This window comes from Triticum aestivum, chromosome 6A, assembly GCF_018294505.1.
Source record: "Triticum aestivum cultivar Chinese Spring chromosome 6A, IWGSC CS RefSeq v2.1, whole genome shotgun sequence".
NCBI lineage: Eukaryota > Viridiplantae > Streptophyta > Magnoliopsida > Poales > Poaceae > Triticum > Triticum aestivum.
In genome coordinates this window covers 58606966-58622332 of record NC_057809.1, presented here as the reverse complement: position 1 = coordinate 58622332, position 15367 = coordinate 58606966, and the positions used below count along the sequence as shown (strand labels likewise).

The 15367-nt window shown below is 44.7% G+C and overlaps 1 protein-coding gene across 3 annotated transcripts; it reads left to right on the top strand.

The window, feature by feature from the left end:
- The first annotated feature begins 294 nt into the window (after positions 1 to 294).
- Positions 295 to 15029, top strand: LOC123132006 (protein SENSITIVE TO UV 2). Of its 3 annotated transcripts, XM_044551752.1 has the most exons (26): positions 295 to 716; positions 1105 to 1255; positions 2249 to 2314; positions 2423 to 2506; positions 2880 to 2963; positions 3077 to 3130; positions 3207 to 3246; positions 3324 to 3381; positions 3460 to 3511; positions 3610 to 3646; positions 3741 to 3958; positions 4012 to 4094; positions 4513 to 4549; positions 4586 to 4663; positions 4749 to 4874; positions 6468 to 6506; positions 6723 to 6820; positions 7098 to 7212; positions 7298 to 7624; positions 8304 to 8372; positions 8881 to 8963; positions 10585 to 10857; positions 10947 to 11053; positions 11895 to 12046; positions 13506 to 13702; positions 14407 to 15029. In XM_044551752.1, the coding sequence occupies exons 2-26, from the start codon at positions 1202 to 1204 to the stop codon at positions 14717 to 14719; spliced, it is 2844 nt and encodes a 947-aa protein (XP_044407687.1). In that variant the 5' UTR covers positions 295 to 716; positions 1105 to 1201; the 3' UTR covers positions 14720 to 15029. The 3 variants fall into 3 exon arrangements, with proteins under 3 accessions (XP_044407687.1, XP_044407686.1, XP_044407685.1); XM_044551751.1 differs by lacking the exons at positions 295 to 716; positions 1105 to 1255; positions 2249 to 2314; ... (10 more) ...; positions 4586 to 4663; positions 4749 to 4874 and adding an exon at positions 5585 to 6383 and having other exon boundaries at positions 7101 to 7212; XM_044551750.1 differs by lacking the exons at positions 295 to 716; positions 1105 to 1255; positions 2249 to 2314; ... (10 more) ...; positions 4586 to 4663; positions 4749 to 4874 and adding an exon at positions 5585 to 6383.
- Positions 15030 to 15367: the final 338 nt, after the last annotated feature.

Here is a 15367-nt window from a genome sequence, read left to right as displayed (position 1 = left end):
TAATTTCGCAAAATCCCACGTGCTTTGATTATAAGATTCGACAATCCGTGACACCGCAGTCATACTTCCTTTTTTTTTTCTTCGGTTTCCACTCTTATAACCCTCACCCATTCCCCAAGTTGCTTTAAAAAAATAGTTTTATCTCCATCCTTTTGCATTATTAAGGATTCATAATTGATATGACATGGCCAAAGAAATGATTAATTACTCCTAGTTGAGAGAAAGAGAGTGAGGGAGAGGATATGGGCAGGCCAGCATGGCGCCGGCGACGGTTGTTGCCGCCGCAGCATCCATCCAAGTGGGCCACTCCACTCCCGGCCTATCCATCCATCTACCCAGCCAGTTGCTGCTCTTGCTCACGCCATATCCGCCCGTGGACCCGGCCCACCAATCACCGCCCGCCTGGACCGCGGGCCCCGCGCGCCAGCGGCCCGTCCCCGCGTCCTCCTGCCCGCCGTCCGCCGTGAACCCGGTCCACGCAGTCGCCCCCCGCGGAGCTTCCATCTCTTCTTCCTCGATCCCTCCCTCCCTCCCTCCCAATCCCTCCTCCACCCCCCACCCCTCCCTCCCCCGCCGCCGCGCATTTGCTGGTCTCGGCGAGGGCCGCTCCTCTGCTCGTGTGGGTGGCCGTGCCCTCGCCGGCGTCGCGTCGCGCCGGCCCTCGAATCTCCGGCGAGCCGCTCGCGCCCCAAGCCCGAGCCCGGTGAGGCCTGCTGGTAAATTTTGAAACACTCGGAAGGGTTACGTGGCGCATCACTCGCATTGGACGAGGGACCCGCGGATTTCTGATCTCTGGGGGGTTTGGAACCGTGCGCCGGATGGACGTGGCTCCGGCTCTGCGTCCGAATCGGCTAGGGTTAGTTAGATAGGGTTCGGCGGTTCGTCAGAATTTTTAGCTGGTGTGGATCCTTGAGGTGTTGCGTAATGCGCCTTGGAGTTCTCTCTTGAGTTTCAGTGTGATTTCCTTGTTATCGCTCTAGCTTACTGCTCGATTGGCCAGTGGAATCTTGCCCTGCCTGCGAAATTCTCGAACCTTTCGCTCCTATCACGATAAAACTTGCTCTTTACTTGCTGCTACAATGTATGATTTCCTTTCTGTTGCAGCTCTAGGTCTTCCTGCCACCCAGAGTTGTCGGTGTACTGGTTTTGATATGGAGTGATTGGTGGAGCTGGTCGTCCGGAAGCTCTGCTGGTTAATCCGATGGGGAGCAACGATCCTAGCACGCCGCCTAAGGCTTCGAAGCCACCAGAACAGGTGCCTGATTGCGCCGCATCTTCATCTTTTCGAATGAATGGATTGTCTTGTGGTGCTTAGTTTGGTCTGACCATTTGCTCGAAAAGATAAATTGATTGTTTTTTTTTTCGTGCTCCTTCCCGTGTTTCTGTGTATATAGTTTGGATGTGTCTCAAGCACCTAATGGTACTTAGAATGATGATTATTAAGACGACAGTAACTTTGTTTTACACCCAAATTAGAGGACACTTTGTGTAAGTATTGTATATTAAAAAATTATAGCAGAAGAAGTGCACATTTCTTTACTACTCAGATTATCATGGTTTGGCTGGCTCAAGAACGTTGATGCCTTGCAAATCTTGTTTTTGTAATTGAAGTGCATAGATCTGTTCAGCAGTGGCACTGATAGACCTCTTACCTTTTTAGTAACTACCAAGGAACCCAATCTGGGGCACCAGTCACGCAATACCCCAACCTTTACCACACAAATTCTCTCTTTCATGGAACTAACCACAAAAACTGACAGGCATGGCCCACATGGCAAGGAGATAGGTGATTAATGGAGCTAAGGTTAGGGTTATAAAAGAATTGGGGTTTTCCAAGGGAATAAAATGGAATTGATGCTGCAAATGGTACTGTTTAGTTTGATTAGTTCATTCTGGCAGGAATTTTGCGGCGGGTTTTGCGTTTAATGGCCTGTACGGGAGCGCCAAAAATTCTAGTTACGTGATAAAATTTTGACTTATAGAGCTCTAACAAAATAGAGGTGTTTGTTAAAACTCGATCCCACAGCTTGTCAGTCTAATCGCCATTATTTTGAACCAACATTTAACAGCATGGACTGCATTACCGAAAGATATTTTGGGTACTTCAGTTCTAGTTACCTACGCTAGTTTCCTTATGCTGACGGAAGGAAATACCTTGCTGGATCAAAATACAAATTCCCTGTTTCTGTTGTCATAAACATTCTCTTTTTACTAATCCCATTTTGGTTTCTTACTTTCCTATTCTCAGGAGCAACCTCCAGCTACTACCTCTGGCACTACAGCTCCAGTTTACCCTGAATGGCCCGGCTTTCAGGTTATTCTATGATTTTTTTACCAATGAGATGGATGTGCTTTTATTTTACTGAATTAATTATGTTATTTAGTGTTGTCATTGACTTTATTATCTTGTAAATCTTGGCAGGGCTACCCAGCGATGCCACCACATGGGTTTTTCCCCCCTCCTGTTGCTGCAGGCCAGGCTCATCCATACATGTGGGGAGCTCAGGTGCCCTCTATAGGAAACTTTGTCCCTTTTCCTCATAAATCCCTGTTCAGCTTAGAGCAAGACCGGCAAAGTATGAATTTGTGCTGTTTGAAATCTGATCCTACCTCAGTTGATGTCTGCCTCAGCTTGAATATGGGATCTTTCCTGCTTTGTTGATGGACCATTTATAGTTCTTATTACATGTGTTTCTCTTCTCGATATTATTAAAAAAGGTCTCCCCAATATTATTTACTTAGCGATAAAGAATTCTGTAAGAGGAAGAAAGGGGTGAAAGTTAGGCAGGTGGCGGTTTGCATTAACTGTAAAATCATGTTTATATGTAGGCATGTGCTTTTTGTATGTAAACCTAAAAATATGGACCTGTTAATTGCAGCACATGGTGCCACCTTACGGGACACCACCACCCCCCTATATGATGTATCCACCAGGAACAGTATATGCCCACCCGACTACTCCTGTATGAACTTTTGTACCTGACAAGTGTAATCTACAAAGCTATCTTCCTATTCGCACACCATATGCATCCAATTTTACTGACATGCTCGTACGAATCAATAATTACTTGTACAGGGTGTGCATCCATTTCATTATCCTATGCAAACAAATGGAAATCTTGAACCTGCTGTAAGTAATAATCTCTTTGGTTCTTCTTTTTCTTCTGATTGTCACTAGTTCATGCAAATTTTGACATGTCTTTCAGGGAGCTCAGGGAGCTGCACCAGGTGCTGCAGAAACAAATGGTAAGTCTTGTCCAAGATCAGTGTTAAGGTTATTTTAAGCTTGGGAATCAGGTTTTGATCTCTGTTCATAATTTCAGGGAAAAATGAGCCTGGCAAAACATCTGGTCCATCTGCCAATGGGGTTACGTCCAACAGGTTTTGTTAGCAATGTGTGGTAATTACAAGTTTCTTTAGTTCCAGAACAACTAATTATAGGGTACCTTCAACCTGCAGTGAAAGCGGAAGTGATAGTGAGAGTGAAGGAAGTGATGCCAATTCTCAAAACGTGAGTTTGATATTTTGATATTACTCTGCACATCATATCTTTTATTTGGTTTAAGTTTCAACTTTCTCTTGACTTGTGGACTAATTTTGTTGCAACAGGATTCACATTCAAAGGAGAATGATGTAAATGAAAATGGTAGGCATTTGAGGGCTTATTTATAGTTTTATGATAGATAAAGTGGACTTGCACATTTCTTTGCATAAGATGGAGGGTACATTCGGTGATGCAGGCAGTGCTCAGAATGGCGTATCTCATTCATCATCGCATGGAACATTTAATAAACCCATGCCGTTGGTTCCAGTACAATCAGGTGCAGTGATAGGAGGAGTTGCTGGTCCTGCGACAAACTTGAACATAGGGATGGACTACTGGGGTGCAACTGGCTCTTCACCTGTTCCTGCAATGCGCGGCAAAGCACCGTCTGGTTCAGCTCGAGGAGAGCAATGGGTAAAGTCCTTGGCACATGCTCTGTCTCGCCTTACTTTCTGCACAAACGTTAGACTAAGATCTTACCTTTGAAGACTGGCATGTCCTGCTATGTTACCAGAATGTTTTTCTCCGAGAAGGGAGGGCTTCTAGTTTGGTATGTAATCATTTCTGGCTGTGTAGTGCTTGACCATACATTTGCACTGCTAGAGTCCACTGAACCAAAGTTGCTATGCAACCGTGCTACTTATACTTTAGTTTTTAGTCATACATTATGTTACTGCCACCCACCAAGCCAAACCTTTTGATGGCATTTTGTTTCATTTTTGAACTTCGGCTGTATTTGGAGATATCTTTTCGTTGTTCAATGTGAAACCAGTTTGATGTGTTAATTATTGTGCCCAAGTGTAGTTCTTGACAAGACAGTTATACCAGAACATATCTACAGTCCACTGAACAAAACCTTCTGGTGGACCTTTTTTTCCCCATTCAGTTCAGAACTGAGGTTGATAGGAAAGCTATAGCCGATCCTACCATGTGTGAATGATACCATCCTTTGGAGTTAATTTTTATAGCATTCCGCCATTCTCTCCATGTATCAATGTAGGACAGGTAATAACAATTGTATTCTTGGCAATAAATATTCAGGATGAAAGGGAACTGAAGAAGCAGAAGAGGAAGCTGTCCAACCGGGAATCCGCGCGAAGGTCCCGGCTGCGCAAGCAGGTATGATGTAAAACCGATGCCATACTAGCTGTACACATGGAATCGCCAGTTGCTTTTTTTTATAAAAAAAACATGGTATTTCCAGGCCGAGTGTGAAGAGCTCGGGCAGCGGGCTGAGGCTTTGAAGTCAGAGAACTCGTCCCTCAGGATCGAGCTCGACCGGATCAAAAAGGAATACGAGGAGCTCCTTTCGAAGAACACCTCTCTCAAGGTAGCTAAATAAACCTCACATTGTCCCTGCCTCCCTGGTTATATGCCTTTTCTTTCCATATGCTTTTCCCACATGAATTTTGCCCAAACGGATAAAAAAGATGAAGGGAGCTTGACTAAACGGTGGTGTTGGCACCTGCTGCAGGCCAAGCTAGGGGAGACCGGCGGTGGCGACTCGGTCCCCGACATGAACGAACGGGGCGACACCAACGGCGGCAGCCACCACAAGGAGCCCTGACTGATGACGCATGCGGCCTCTACCACTCTACTTACATAGCTCGTGATGATTGATGATTCTTGTAACAAACAAACTTGGCGGCCCCGATCTGCCACACACACACACAATCAGATGATTCTTCCTTTTTTTCTGTCTCTTATCGACCTGACAATGGCGATGCTGTCGCTGCTACCGCGGAACTCACTCCTGTGCTTGTGCTTGAAAAGAGAGATCATTATGGGTGCACTTCTCACCGTGAAAAATCGCGCAAATTTCTGCTCCCTTTTTTTCTCTTCGTGTATGTTCCTGCTCATATGGATACGGCGTGCGTTGTAGGGGTGAGTGTATGTGAACGTCTGCGTTTGTACGTGATTTGAAAAGAAGGTTACGTGGATTCGTTGGGCGAATTTGCCTGTTGAGAGAGTGTTTCCCTCATTTTGTGTGTGGGAGACGTAGACATATAGCACGACCGAAAACCCCAGGAGGGCGCGTCATCTGCCTCCCAAACCCCAGTGTCCAGCCCCCACCCCCCACCACCCTCGCCTACCGCTTCCTTCCGCCGCCGCGAGGGGAGGCGAGGCGCCCGCGGGGATGGACGGCGACGGCGGCGGCGACATCTTCGACGACGGTTGGTGGGAGGCGAACCAGCAGTCCCTCGACAACATCTGCCGCGAGGCCGAGGAGAACTCCGCCTCCCGCAACCCTAGCACCGCCACCCCCGCTCCCGACCCGGCCACCGCCACCCAGCACCACGCGCCGCCCTCCGCCGCCTCGTGCCCTCCTCCCTCCTCCGCCGCGTTTGCCGCTCCCCTCCCCCGCGTCCCCGCCGCCTCGTACCCTCCTTCGTCCTCCGCCGCATCTGCCGCTCCGCTCCCCCGCGTCCCCGCCGCGCCAAATGCATTCGCCGCACCCGCTTCTCCCTTCTACCAGCCTGCCGCCGCCGCCTCCCCCTTCGCGCACCCCTCCCACGTCCCCGCCTCCGCGCCCCGCGCGCCCGTCCACTTCTCGCCTCCCAGGGAGCTCTCCCAGCGCGTCCCGGACAGCGGCTGCGGCGGCGGCTTCTCTCCTCCGCGGGAGTTCTCCCAGCGCCCCTCCTCGTCGGCGGCGGCCGGGGACAGCGACTGCCAGATCACAGGGGCGGCGGGACCCGACCGGCCCAGGGGCGCGCCAAGGGAGAGGGATGCCAGGGCGCCGACCCAGGCCCATGGTGAACGCGTCAAGGCCGTGCCGCCCAGGGGGAGGCTCCCTAGGGCGGCCAAGGAGAAAGAGAGCAAGTCGGCCGAGGAGCTCAGGGTGAGACAGCCATACATAGTGCTTTCATCACTGCGCTGCCTTTTTGTGATCTGACAATGCTTGTGATCCCACTGGATGTTGCAGAGGGAGCTGGAGCGTACCTTGAAGCAGATGAATGACTTGGTGCGCATCTCACTGCCAGCTTATTGTTATTGGTTCATATAGTAGCAGTACTAGTTTTACCATTCATCAATGCCCATGCTGTGTTGTAACTGATTCGAGCTTGGTGCGTTTTGATCCTGTTTGATCCTACCCTGGGATGTGGACTGCTGCAAGTTCATGGCAGCTAGGCTAGTGTTGAATTTGACTCGCATATTTACTTGCAAATCAATCATGCAGAAAAACGAGCACGTTGAGCTGAAGAAAGGCATGAAAGAGAAAGACCTTGAAATCGAGGCCAAAGAAGCAGAGATTCATAATCTTAAGAAGGCAAATGTGTAAGTACTATTCTCTTCAACTGATGTAACACATGTTTTCTGTGTGAACTTCTGTAAATATAACTAACTGGCCTTGAACCAGCTTCGATGGTAGGGAATGCTTTTTGAAACTGTACTTGGTTCACATGACATTCTGTAAATATAACTAACTGGCCTTGAACCAGCTTCGATGGTAGTGAATGCTTTTTTGAAACTGTACTTGGTTCACATGACATCCATACTGCATTTGGGTGCATGCTTGATGCTATTAACATTAGATTTTATTTTTTTGGTGTAGCAGAGATATTTCTAGCAAGGAGATGGATATTGATCAGCCTTGCCATACCCCTGCAAATGAGGCTTTGCATGCCAGAGGTTCTTGTTGGACATCCACGAAGAGAGTATCTTTGGAGGTACTATGCCTAGCTTATTTGTATTGTTCTTTATTATATTGTCGAAACAAATTTCATTAATGATCAGTTCTGCTGTCAATGGTAGGAAAGCGCCCACGCTGAATTAGAAAGGAACAAATCTAAGGACATTAAGACTAAAGGAGTCCAAACAGATCTTCCACTGAGCAGTGGACATCTTGAGCGCAAGAAAGTATTAATGAATAACATCTCTAGCAACCTATGTGCAATCTGGGGCAGGCCAGCTAACAGTATGTTAGGGAGGAGTTTGATCTCGAAGATCCTTGCTTCTTGCTCAGAAGAAATGTTGACACTTTTCCAATCTGCGAGATTGCCAGACAAGTGTGAAACCTCTACTGAAGCGAGCTCCTCCATGAATAATGCTATTTCGGAAGTATATGATACTATTGTCAAGGTGATGGTCATGTAAAAACAAAACTTTCAATTCCTTTTTCTCTGTTGCAGCTCGCACTAAGTATGCATTCAAGATTGGAACTCTACTTTGCTTTTCAACTTTATTTTCAATGCTAAAATCTGTTATACAATGCTTACAATTTATTTGCCTTGCGATAGGACAGAGTGATACACGATTTGTTTCCACCAGAATAATGCACCATTTATATTGGGAACACAGCACTCACCCATTTTCTGTTTATGCTGTAGCTAGTGTTAGACACATGTATAATTGTTTTACGTTAGTTGTGTAGCATCTTCGTTGTATAAGGGATTTCCACCACACCTGTACGTGCATATGTACCGTCCTATGACCTCATAGGAATACAGGTTGCTATTTCTTCTCACAGCTAGAATGCTACTGTTAGCTTGTCTTTCTATATTGCCTTCTAATCCAGTTAGTTCCTCTGAAAAAAGGTAGTTTTGTATTGTTTTTGTTCACAGCCCAATGCAAAATAAGTGTGTTGTCCCCCAATACCCCATATACCTAGCAAATATCCAGCTTTATGTTTTATTCCTCCATGCATGCACTGAATATAGTACTTAGAGCCAAGACAACTACGTGGTACATTCTGTAACGAAGGGAGTATTTTTTTAAAATGACATCTCATATGTCCAACTGGTTTATTTTGTTTCTGCAGATGAATAGTGACACCATACCTATACAGACGCTTCTTGAAGCATTGCTAAATCTGTGTGTTGTCGGTAATGTGAGAACCAACTATCCTGCTTTATCTCCATAGCAACGCTTGCTTACTTAGTCATTTCATTGTTGTTTGTGTGACTATCTGTTGTGCTTCTTCACTGGCATCGGAAAAGAAATAGCTCTAAGCACTCCATATAAGCTAATACCTCCTCCGTCCCAAAGTGTCGCTGATTTAGTACAAAGTTGATACAACTTTGTACTAAATCAATGACAATTACTTTGGGACGGAGGGAGTACTAATTAGGTTATTGATGATTTTTAACATAGTTGATTAATTCGACTTGAATGATTGCAAAATGGTGTTCTCTGTGTTGTTTGTAATTCCTTTGGGGGAGGAAAATGATTGATTTTCTGTAATTACCAATGAACACAGGGTTACCTTTGACCAATTTCCAGCCATGTTTTGGGTGTAAAAATCCTAGCCAGCCAAGAACATAAGTTCTGAGCACCTCTATTCCTCTTCGCTGGCCAGCTGGTTTATCCATGTATTTACCTGTTCCCTTTCTTTTCAGGCTGTTGTTGTTGGTAGAGTGCTGCGGATATTGCATAGCATCTTGCAGAACTTGCTCACTCATGGAACCAGGTCTAACCAAAGGTATGCCTTACTTCATTGAATACATTTCTTGTTGCCAGGATTCCCAGGATGGCTGTTATGTGGTTAGCAATTTGTCTGTATCTTTGGAAGACTAAACAAATGTTAAAAGAAAATAGTAATTAAGACAAGGGAACTGCAGAACAGCCATTTTTACCATATTCAGTATCAATGTTATCTTTCTCTAATGATCCAGTGGCCTTTTCTTTGCTTTTGTGTGAGGGGCAAGGATGCCTTTTGGGTTGTCAAATGTTCAACCTAGATAATGTTAACCAGTAGCCATAGTAACACATTAACAACTATAGAAAGAAGGCATCAAAATGACACAAATGACAGCTGAACACCAAAAGAAAACCCAACCAGAAACGAAAACACGTAGGCCTACCTAAAGAAAACAGCAAAAGCAAAGAAAAATATATCCTAAGGAACAGAACTACAGCTAGAGCTACAGCTATGGCCCAGACCTAAGAGACACCAGGGGGTATCGTGAGCAGGGGTACCCTTCTCAGTATCTTTGCGCCTGCCAATTTCCATGGCCCTCCTTCCACCCAAATGGAGTCTACCTGCTCCTGGTAGCATGACAATACTTTGTCGAGCATGCAGGAATTGTGCATTCTCCAGAGCCTTCAAATCATGAAGACGTTGAGTGGCCAAGTGCCTTCAGCTTGTCATGACCAGCGCACTCTGCCGCACTCAGAACCACTCAAAAAACCAATCACCGCACTGGGTGGAGGGTCATGCCATGAAGTCCATGTCTGGCCAAAGCTAAATGCCAAACCTGCTGGGTGAAGGTGCATTCTGACAGCAGGTGCAAAATTGTTTGTCCTTCCTGGTCGCAAAGGAGGCGTGTCTCAGGATGATGCAGCCCTCGTTTCACGAGGTAGTCCACCGTCCAACACCGGTTTTGCGCTGCTAAGGTTAATACTCCGTCGATAATAGGTATGATTGCTAGTAGTTATGCGAGTCCAAGTCCCAGGAGGAGTACACTTCCTGCTCTTCTTCCACTGCTTCAGCCCGAACCTACTAGTTTGAAGGTTTTCTTTGGATGATATATGATAGGTCAATCATTTGCTTCATTTGTTCCTTTCTCTTGTGTGACTATCATGAGAAGAACTCCATTCCATGAAGTCAAATGACAAGAAAAAGAAACGAGGTCAAGATACTTTGTTATCAATATCAACGAAATGGAGAAAGTGTCATCCAGGACCAAGATACGTTGTTCTCCAGCGCATTTGGGAACTAGCTTTCAAATGTAAAATGAACACTACTCAATGCTGACTTATTTTTTCTAGCTTTCAAATGCAAATCAGTTTGAACTTGAAAAGTTTCAGGTTTATATGACTTCACCTCACCTAAAGTGTCAAAAAAAAACTCATCTACATATGGAACTTCTTAGTTTTTTTTCCTTCTAAAACTTGTACACATGGTTTCTGCAGAGTTTTCAGCAAAAGGGTTGTTTCCCTGGATATTTTCCTATTTATAGATTCTACCAAGTGCAGTTTTTGAAAATAGGCACTAATAAAGTAACAACTGCAGATTGTATGATTACTTTATTTCACTTCTTTATAATGGTAGGCTGTAATGCTTATGAACTTTAATACGATTTTCCTCAGTGTAACCTCAGGAACAATGTTTCTATTGAGACGTATGTTGACAATAACATCGAAATGGAGAGGAACAATCAAGAACACAGTTCTGCTTTGCTGAATACGCCTGACCAAGAGGAAGATGGACTTCACATTGGAAATATGTTTCTTCCTTGTACATTCTGGACTCCATTCTTCACTGGAGTGCTACAAATTGCGCTAAAATATTCGGAAGAGGGTATTCGTGTTGATGCATTATCCATAATGATTCTCATTGTAAGGACCAGTGATTCCAAAGGGGAGCGTGAAAAGTAAGCAAACATGTGAAGAATCTTTATTTTTCTTAAATTGGTTGAAATTACCAATGCTGACGCCTAATATACTATTCTGCTACTTTCAGATTTGGATTTATTTCTGTAATGGAAAGCTTGCATCAGTTGCTGCAGAAAGAGAATGCATTGCTCGTAAAGAAGCATTCGGTGCATCTACTTTTCTTGCTTTTGAACTGTAAGTTCTTGTGCTTAGATATTCTATCTTCCATATTTAAGAACATAATATGTTGCATATGGAGCACTATTCTTGTCAGTTGAATGCTCCACTGTGCCTTCTGCAGAATAGTTAGTTGCCTGACACCATATCCCTTGAATTTGCTAGCTATTTTAGGGGGAAATAATTACATAAATGCTTGGACAATCACAAACTTGTATTAAATGCATGATAGAAGTGTTTTGGACCCTCGTCAATTTCCTGAACTTTCTGCTGCCTAACTGGCTTATTCCAAACACACATCGTGTACATAATTGCGTGTGACATCTCTCATAAATTAAGTTGGTTGCTGTATCTCTATTGCAACTTAGCATCATATAGTTCTTCCATTTTATTTGAAAAAAACTGATGCAGTGCTCAAGTTTTAATGTAAATTGTATTTATCGATGGTCTACTGTCATGTATAACTTTTGGTCATGGAGAAACTTGCGTCGAGTCATATCGTGGTCTTCTGGAGGTATTCTGTTGTGGACTTATGCTGTCGTGGTGTTAAAAGCCTAAAACTGTGGGTTCATTTTGCATATTAAAAATAATTGCCTATGTATGACAATGCACGGACCTTTAAACGTAAATATGGTGTTCGCAAGGATTCTATACAATTCTCCAAGTTACAGATATTTTCTGCTAACTGTTCACTCTGTTAAAAAAACACGTGCTCCAAAAAGAAATGCTATTTTGGCCACGTTTGTTCCTCTTGGTATACTAGATGTACTGGGACACACAAACATTTTTTGTTGCTGTTATTTTGATTTCCCTGTGCCCAGTAACTGCAAACTAATACCTGTTTCTGCCTTGCTGTTAGGCCCTGTGATGCTGAAGATGCTTTGCAGTGGAGGTAAAGATGGTTCTGAACTGATGGAAACTGTTGGATGTGAAAACGAACCACAACAAGCTATAAACTCAGTTCTTAAGGACTTGTCTGAATGTTTGACTTGTGAAGCAACAACTTCTCTGGTATGTTCATTTGTTCTTTAGTGATTCAGTCAGGACTCTGCATAAACATATTTAGCTTTAACTTATTGTCTGTAGCATTTATAGGTTGGAACCTTTGATTTAAGGGTGTGTTTTGTTTGAGGTCAAAGAGGGATGGGTTGGGGATCAGCCTGGGAATTGTTTGAAACCCACACCGAATCCAAGCCAATGCACTCACACAAAGTCAAAGATCCAAGTCAAACCAGTCTGCAGAACAATTTGCAGAATCCAACCCACATCAGACCATGGGAAACTTCCATTCAACCCACACCAAACTGTTCCAAACTTTTCGGTTGAACCCGATTCCTCAAACCATACAAGCCCGTGGTTGAAGCTATCCAATCTGCACGACGTCTTGGTATGGTCGTGCCGTATGGAACTGAAGTTTCTCAGCTCCATCCACCTCTTGGTGTGGCCGTGGTTGCAAACGTCAAGAAACCGGTGTGGTGTTCGCATGGATTGCCAGCTCTTGATTCGGCCGTTTCTCATGTGATGGCTTGGCATGTCACGCCGCTCGAATCAATGGCGGAGAGTGAGAACTTGAAGCGGTGCCGGCGGGGTGCATGGAGGACGATGCTGGCGGCATCACGTTATGATGGCAGCGGCGGCGGTGCATAGCGGCAGCCATGGAAACCCCATAGAAGTAGAGAGTCTGCGGCTGGTGGCTATTGGCCTGGAGCGGCTGTACTCATGTGGGTCAAACCCATGGCCTCTCCATTCGGACCCTGCCCGCACCACCCCAATCCAGACCACTTTTGTGCTACACCAGCACCGCCCCATCCATTTAGCGTTTTCTGTCCATCATAGCCCAACCAGAGTGAAACCAATCAGCATCCCGCACGGAAATACCCAAACGAGCCGCCCCATTCCCAGGTTGAGTTGGGGATATCCAAGTCTACGTGGATGACGATGTCCCTTTTTTGTTCGGTTGGGTCAGGGGGATGAGCCATTTTTTTTGTTTGGTCGGACGGATGTGGATAAACATTGGGTTGTGATGACCTATTGTGAAGATGTGGTGAGATTAGCCCATGTTATACAAGCAATTCACGTGACTGAATGTACAATAGTTCAAGCACTAGGATGCAGTTATTTTTACGAGGGTGGGGGGGGGGGGCACTTCAGACGGGCCTTGGGGGTACACCCTCACCTGCACTCACGGGACCCGTGCAAGCAAAGGGTGGTTGCCCTCATCCAGCAGATATCCAAACAGTCGGCGGCACCCAAAAAGTGGATATCTCTGGCTCCCCTCAATCAAATGCACCCTAAAAAGAGAGTAATGGGTTCTTTCCCCTGCCATGCTAAAAACATTGCTGCATGAGCATAATATTTCCTCCAAAGTTTTAAGCTTTGATTGCAACAATAGAAGTTCATCATAGCTAAATAGTGTAGCATTTGTATTTCCAAATTTTATTATCAACTAAAGAAAGCTGATGTTTTTCAGGAGCTCAAGCTTTGTCGGCTAGTTGTGAATCTATTAGCGTACATAGCTTCTAGTGGCAAATTGGGATATGAAGTGCTTCTTGGTTCAGTGACTGCCCACGGTGCTAGTTTTCTTGAGTTGACCATGGAAGTCCTTGCTTCACAGATGGAATGCAAAGTTGATTTTTCAACCGAGGTACATGAGCTATTGAATGAAAGGTATTCTTCAAACTTCTCTATCCTGAACTGAGCATTTTTTTCCCCTCAGTTTGTTGGATCTAAGCATGAATGTACTCCCTCCGTTCCAAATTACTCGTCGCAGAAATGGATGTATCTAGAACTAAAATACATCTAGATACATCCATACCTACGACAAGTAATACGGAACGGAGGGAGTATGTGCTATTTACTGGCAACTTTGAAGCTACTCCCTCTGTCCCATAATATAAGATGTTATTCTTGAGTTGACCATCAACTTTGAAGCTACTCCCTTTGTTCCCATCATATCATTCGCCATATTGGATGTAATAACATCTTATATTATGGGACGGAAGGAGTACCTTTTTGTTCATTCAGTATTTTTAAAATGTTGTAAAATAGTTGCACAAATAATAGATCAGGAGGCTAACTTATTGTCCTAAGATACATTACTATAAGGAATAATTCATTGAAGTTTGGATGCATAGTTGTATTTCTTTGTTAGGGAGCTTGAGCCCACCTGAAGATTAGTTGTATATTGCTTTGCCCAACTGTTCAAGCACATAAAGTGTGGGCTGTATGGCAAATCTGAACAGTTGTTGCAAGATAATAATCTGTAATTTTATCATAGATTACATGCTTTTGTGTTCTTGAACAACGTAAACATGAGAGTTTCCTGTGCTTCCCTATTTGCATTTGATGCAAATAATAATTTTTCAACGCAGGTATTTGCTGATGAGAGAAGTTCTGATCCTTCTAAACCGACTAGCCTCGCACGCCATGTTTTCAAAGCCAACCCTGGAGGTGCTGATGGGGAGCAAGCGGTGCGCGGGGTTGACAATCGACATCGCGAACCGGCTGCCCCAGAGGAGCAAGTACCCCTTGAGGCAGCTAAACCCTCAGATGGCGAATGATCTCGCCGATTTGGCCCAGAAGTTCCGCTCGCGGGTGTATGGTTTCCTGGAGGAGCAACAGCATTCGACAGCTGAGCGTTGCAATACAGGCGCCTCGGGCAAGCCTCCGAGAGTTCCAAGATAGCTGGGTGTGGACAACACTGTAACATTTGAATCAGCTGGGGCGTATATATATCTCTAGGTTAGTAGAGATCTCTTGTTTTGCGCTAACCGTACTAGGGTCTTTCTGTTTGGGTTGGCTGGGGTGAGTAAATAACTTTTGGCTGGTGTGATGTACAGAAGGTAGGGTGTGCGATATAACTCACCATTTTGGGGGCAACGAAAGCCTGCTAAACAAGGGGAATGTATTTGCAAAATTGTACTTCTCACCGCAAACAATCATCTCTTTTCTGTATTGAAAACGAATTGGCAGCTAAGTTTTGCAAAATGGCCAATTCTGCTGATTTAACAAGTAACTACATTTCCCTTGCAATATTTTTTTTCTTTACATTTGATCACGTGAGGAAGATTTTGACAAAAGATTTTCCTTCCTTGTAAGGACAATGTAGCTTTCATCGGCTGTTGCATCATATCATTATAGCTTTGAAAGAGGAATAACTATGCTTGAGCGTTCAGTAACAGCGTTGACACGACAGCCACTAAAACATATTCGCCAGGTACTACACTTCATTCGGTAAGATTTAGGAAGTGGAGTGAGTTAATATTTGGTACCGAAGACCTCCAACCTTAAATTTCTTAGCTTAGGACTCAGTTATTATCATAGTTAAAAGCT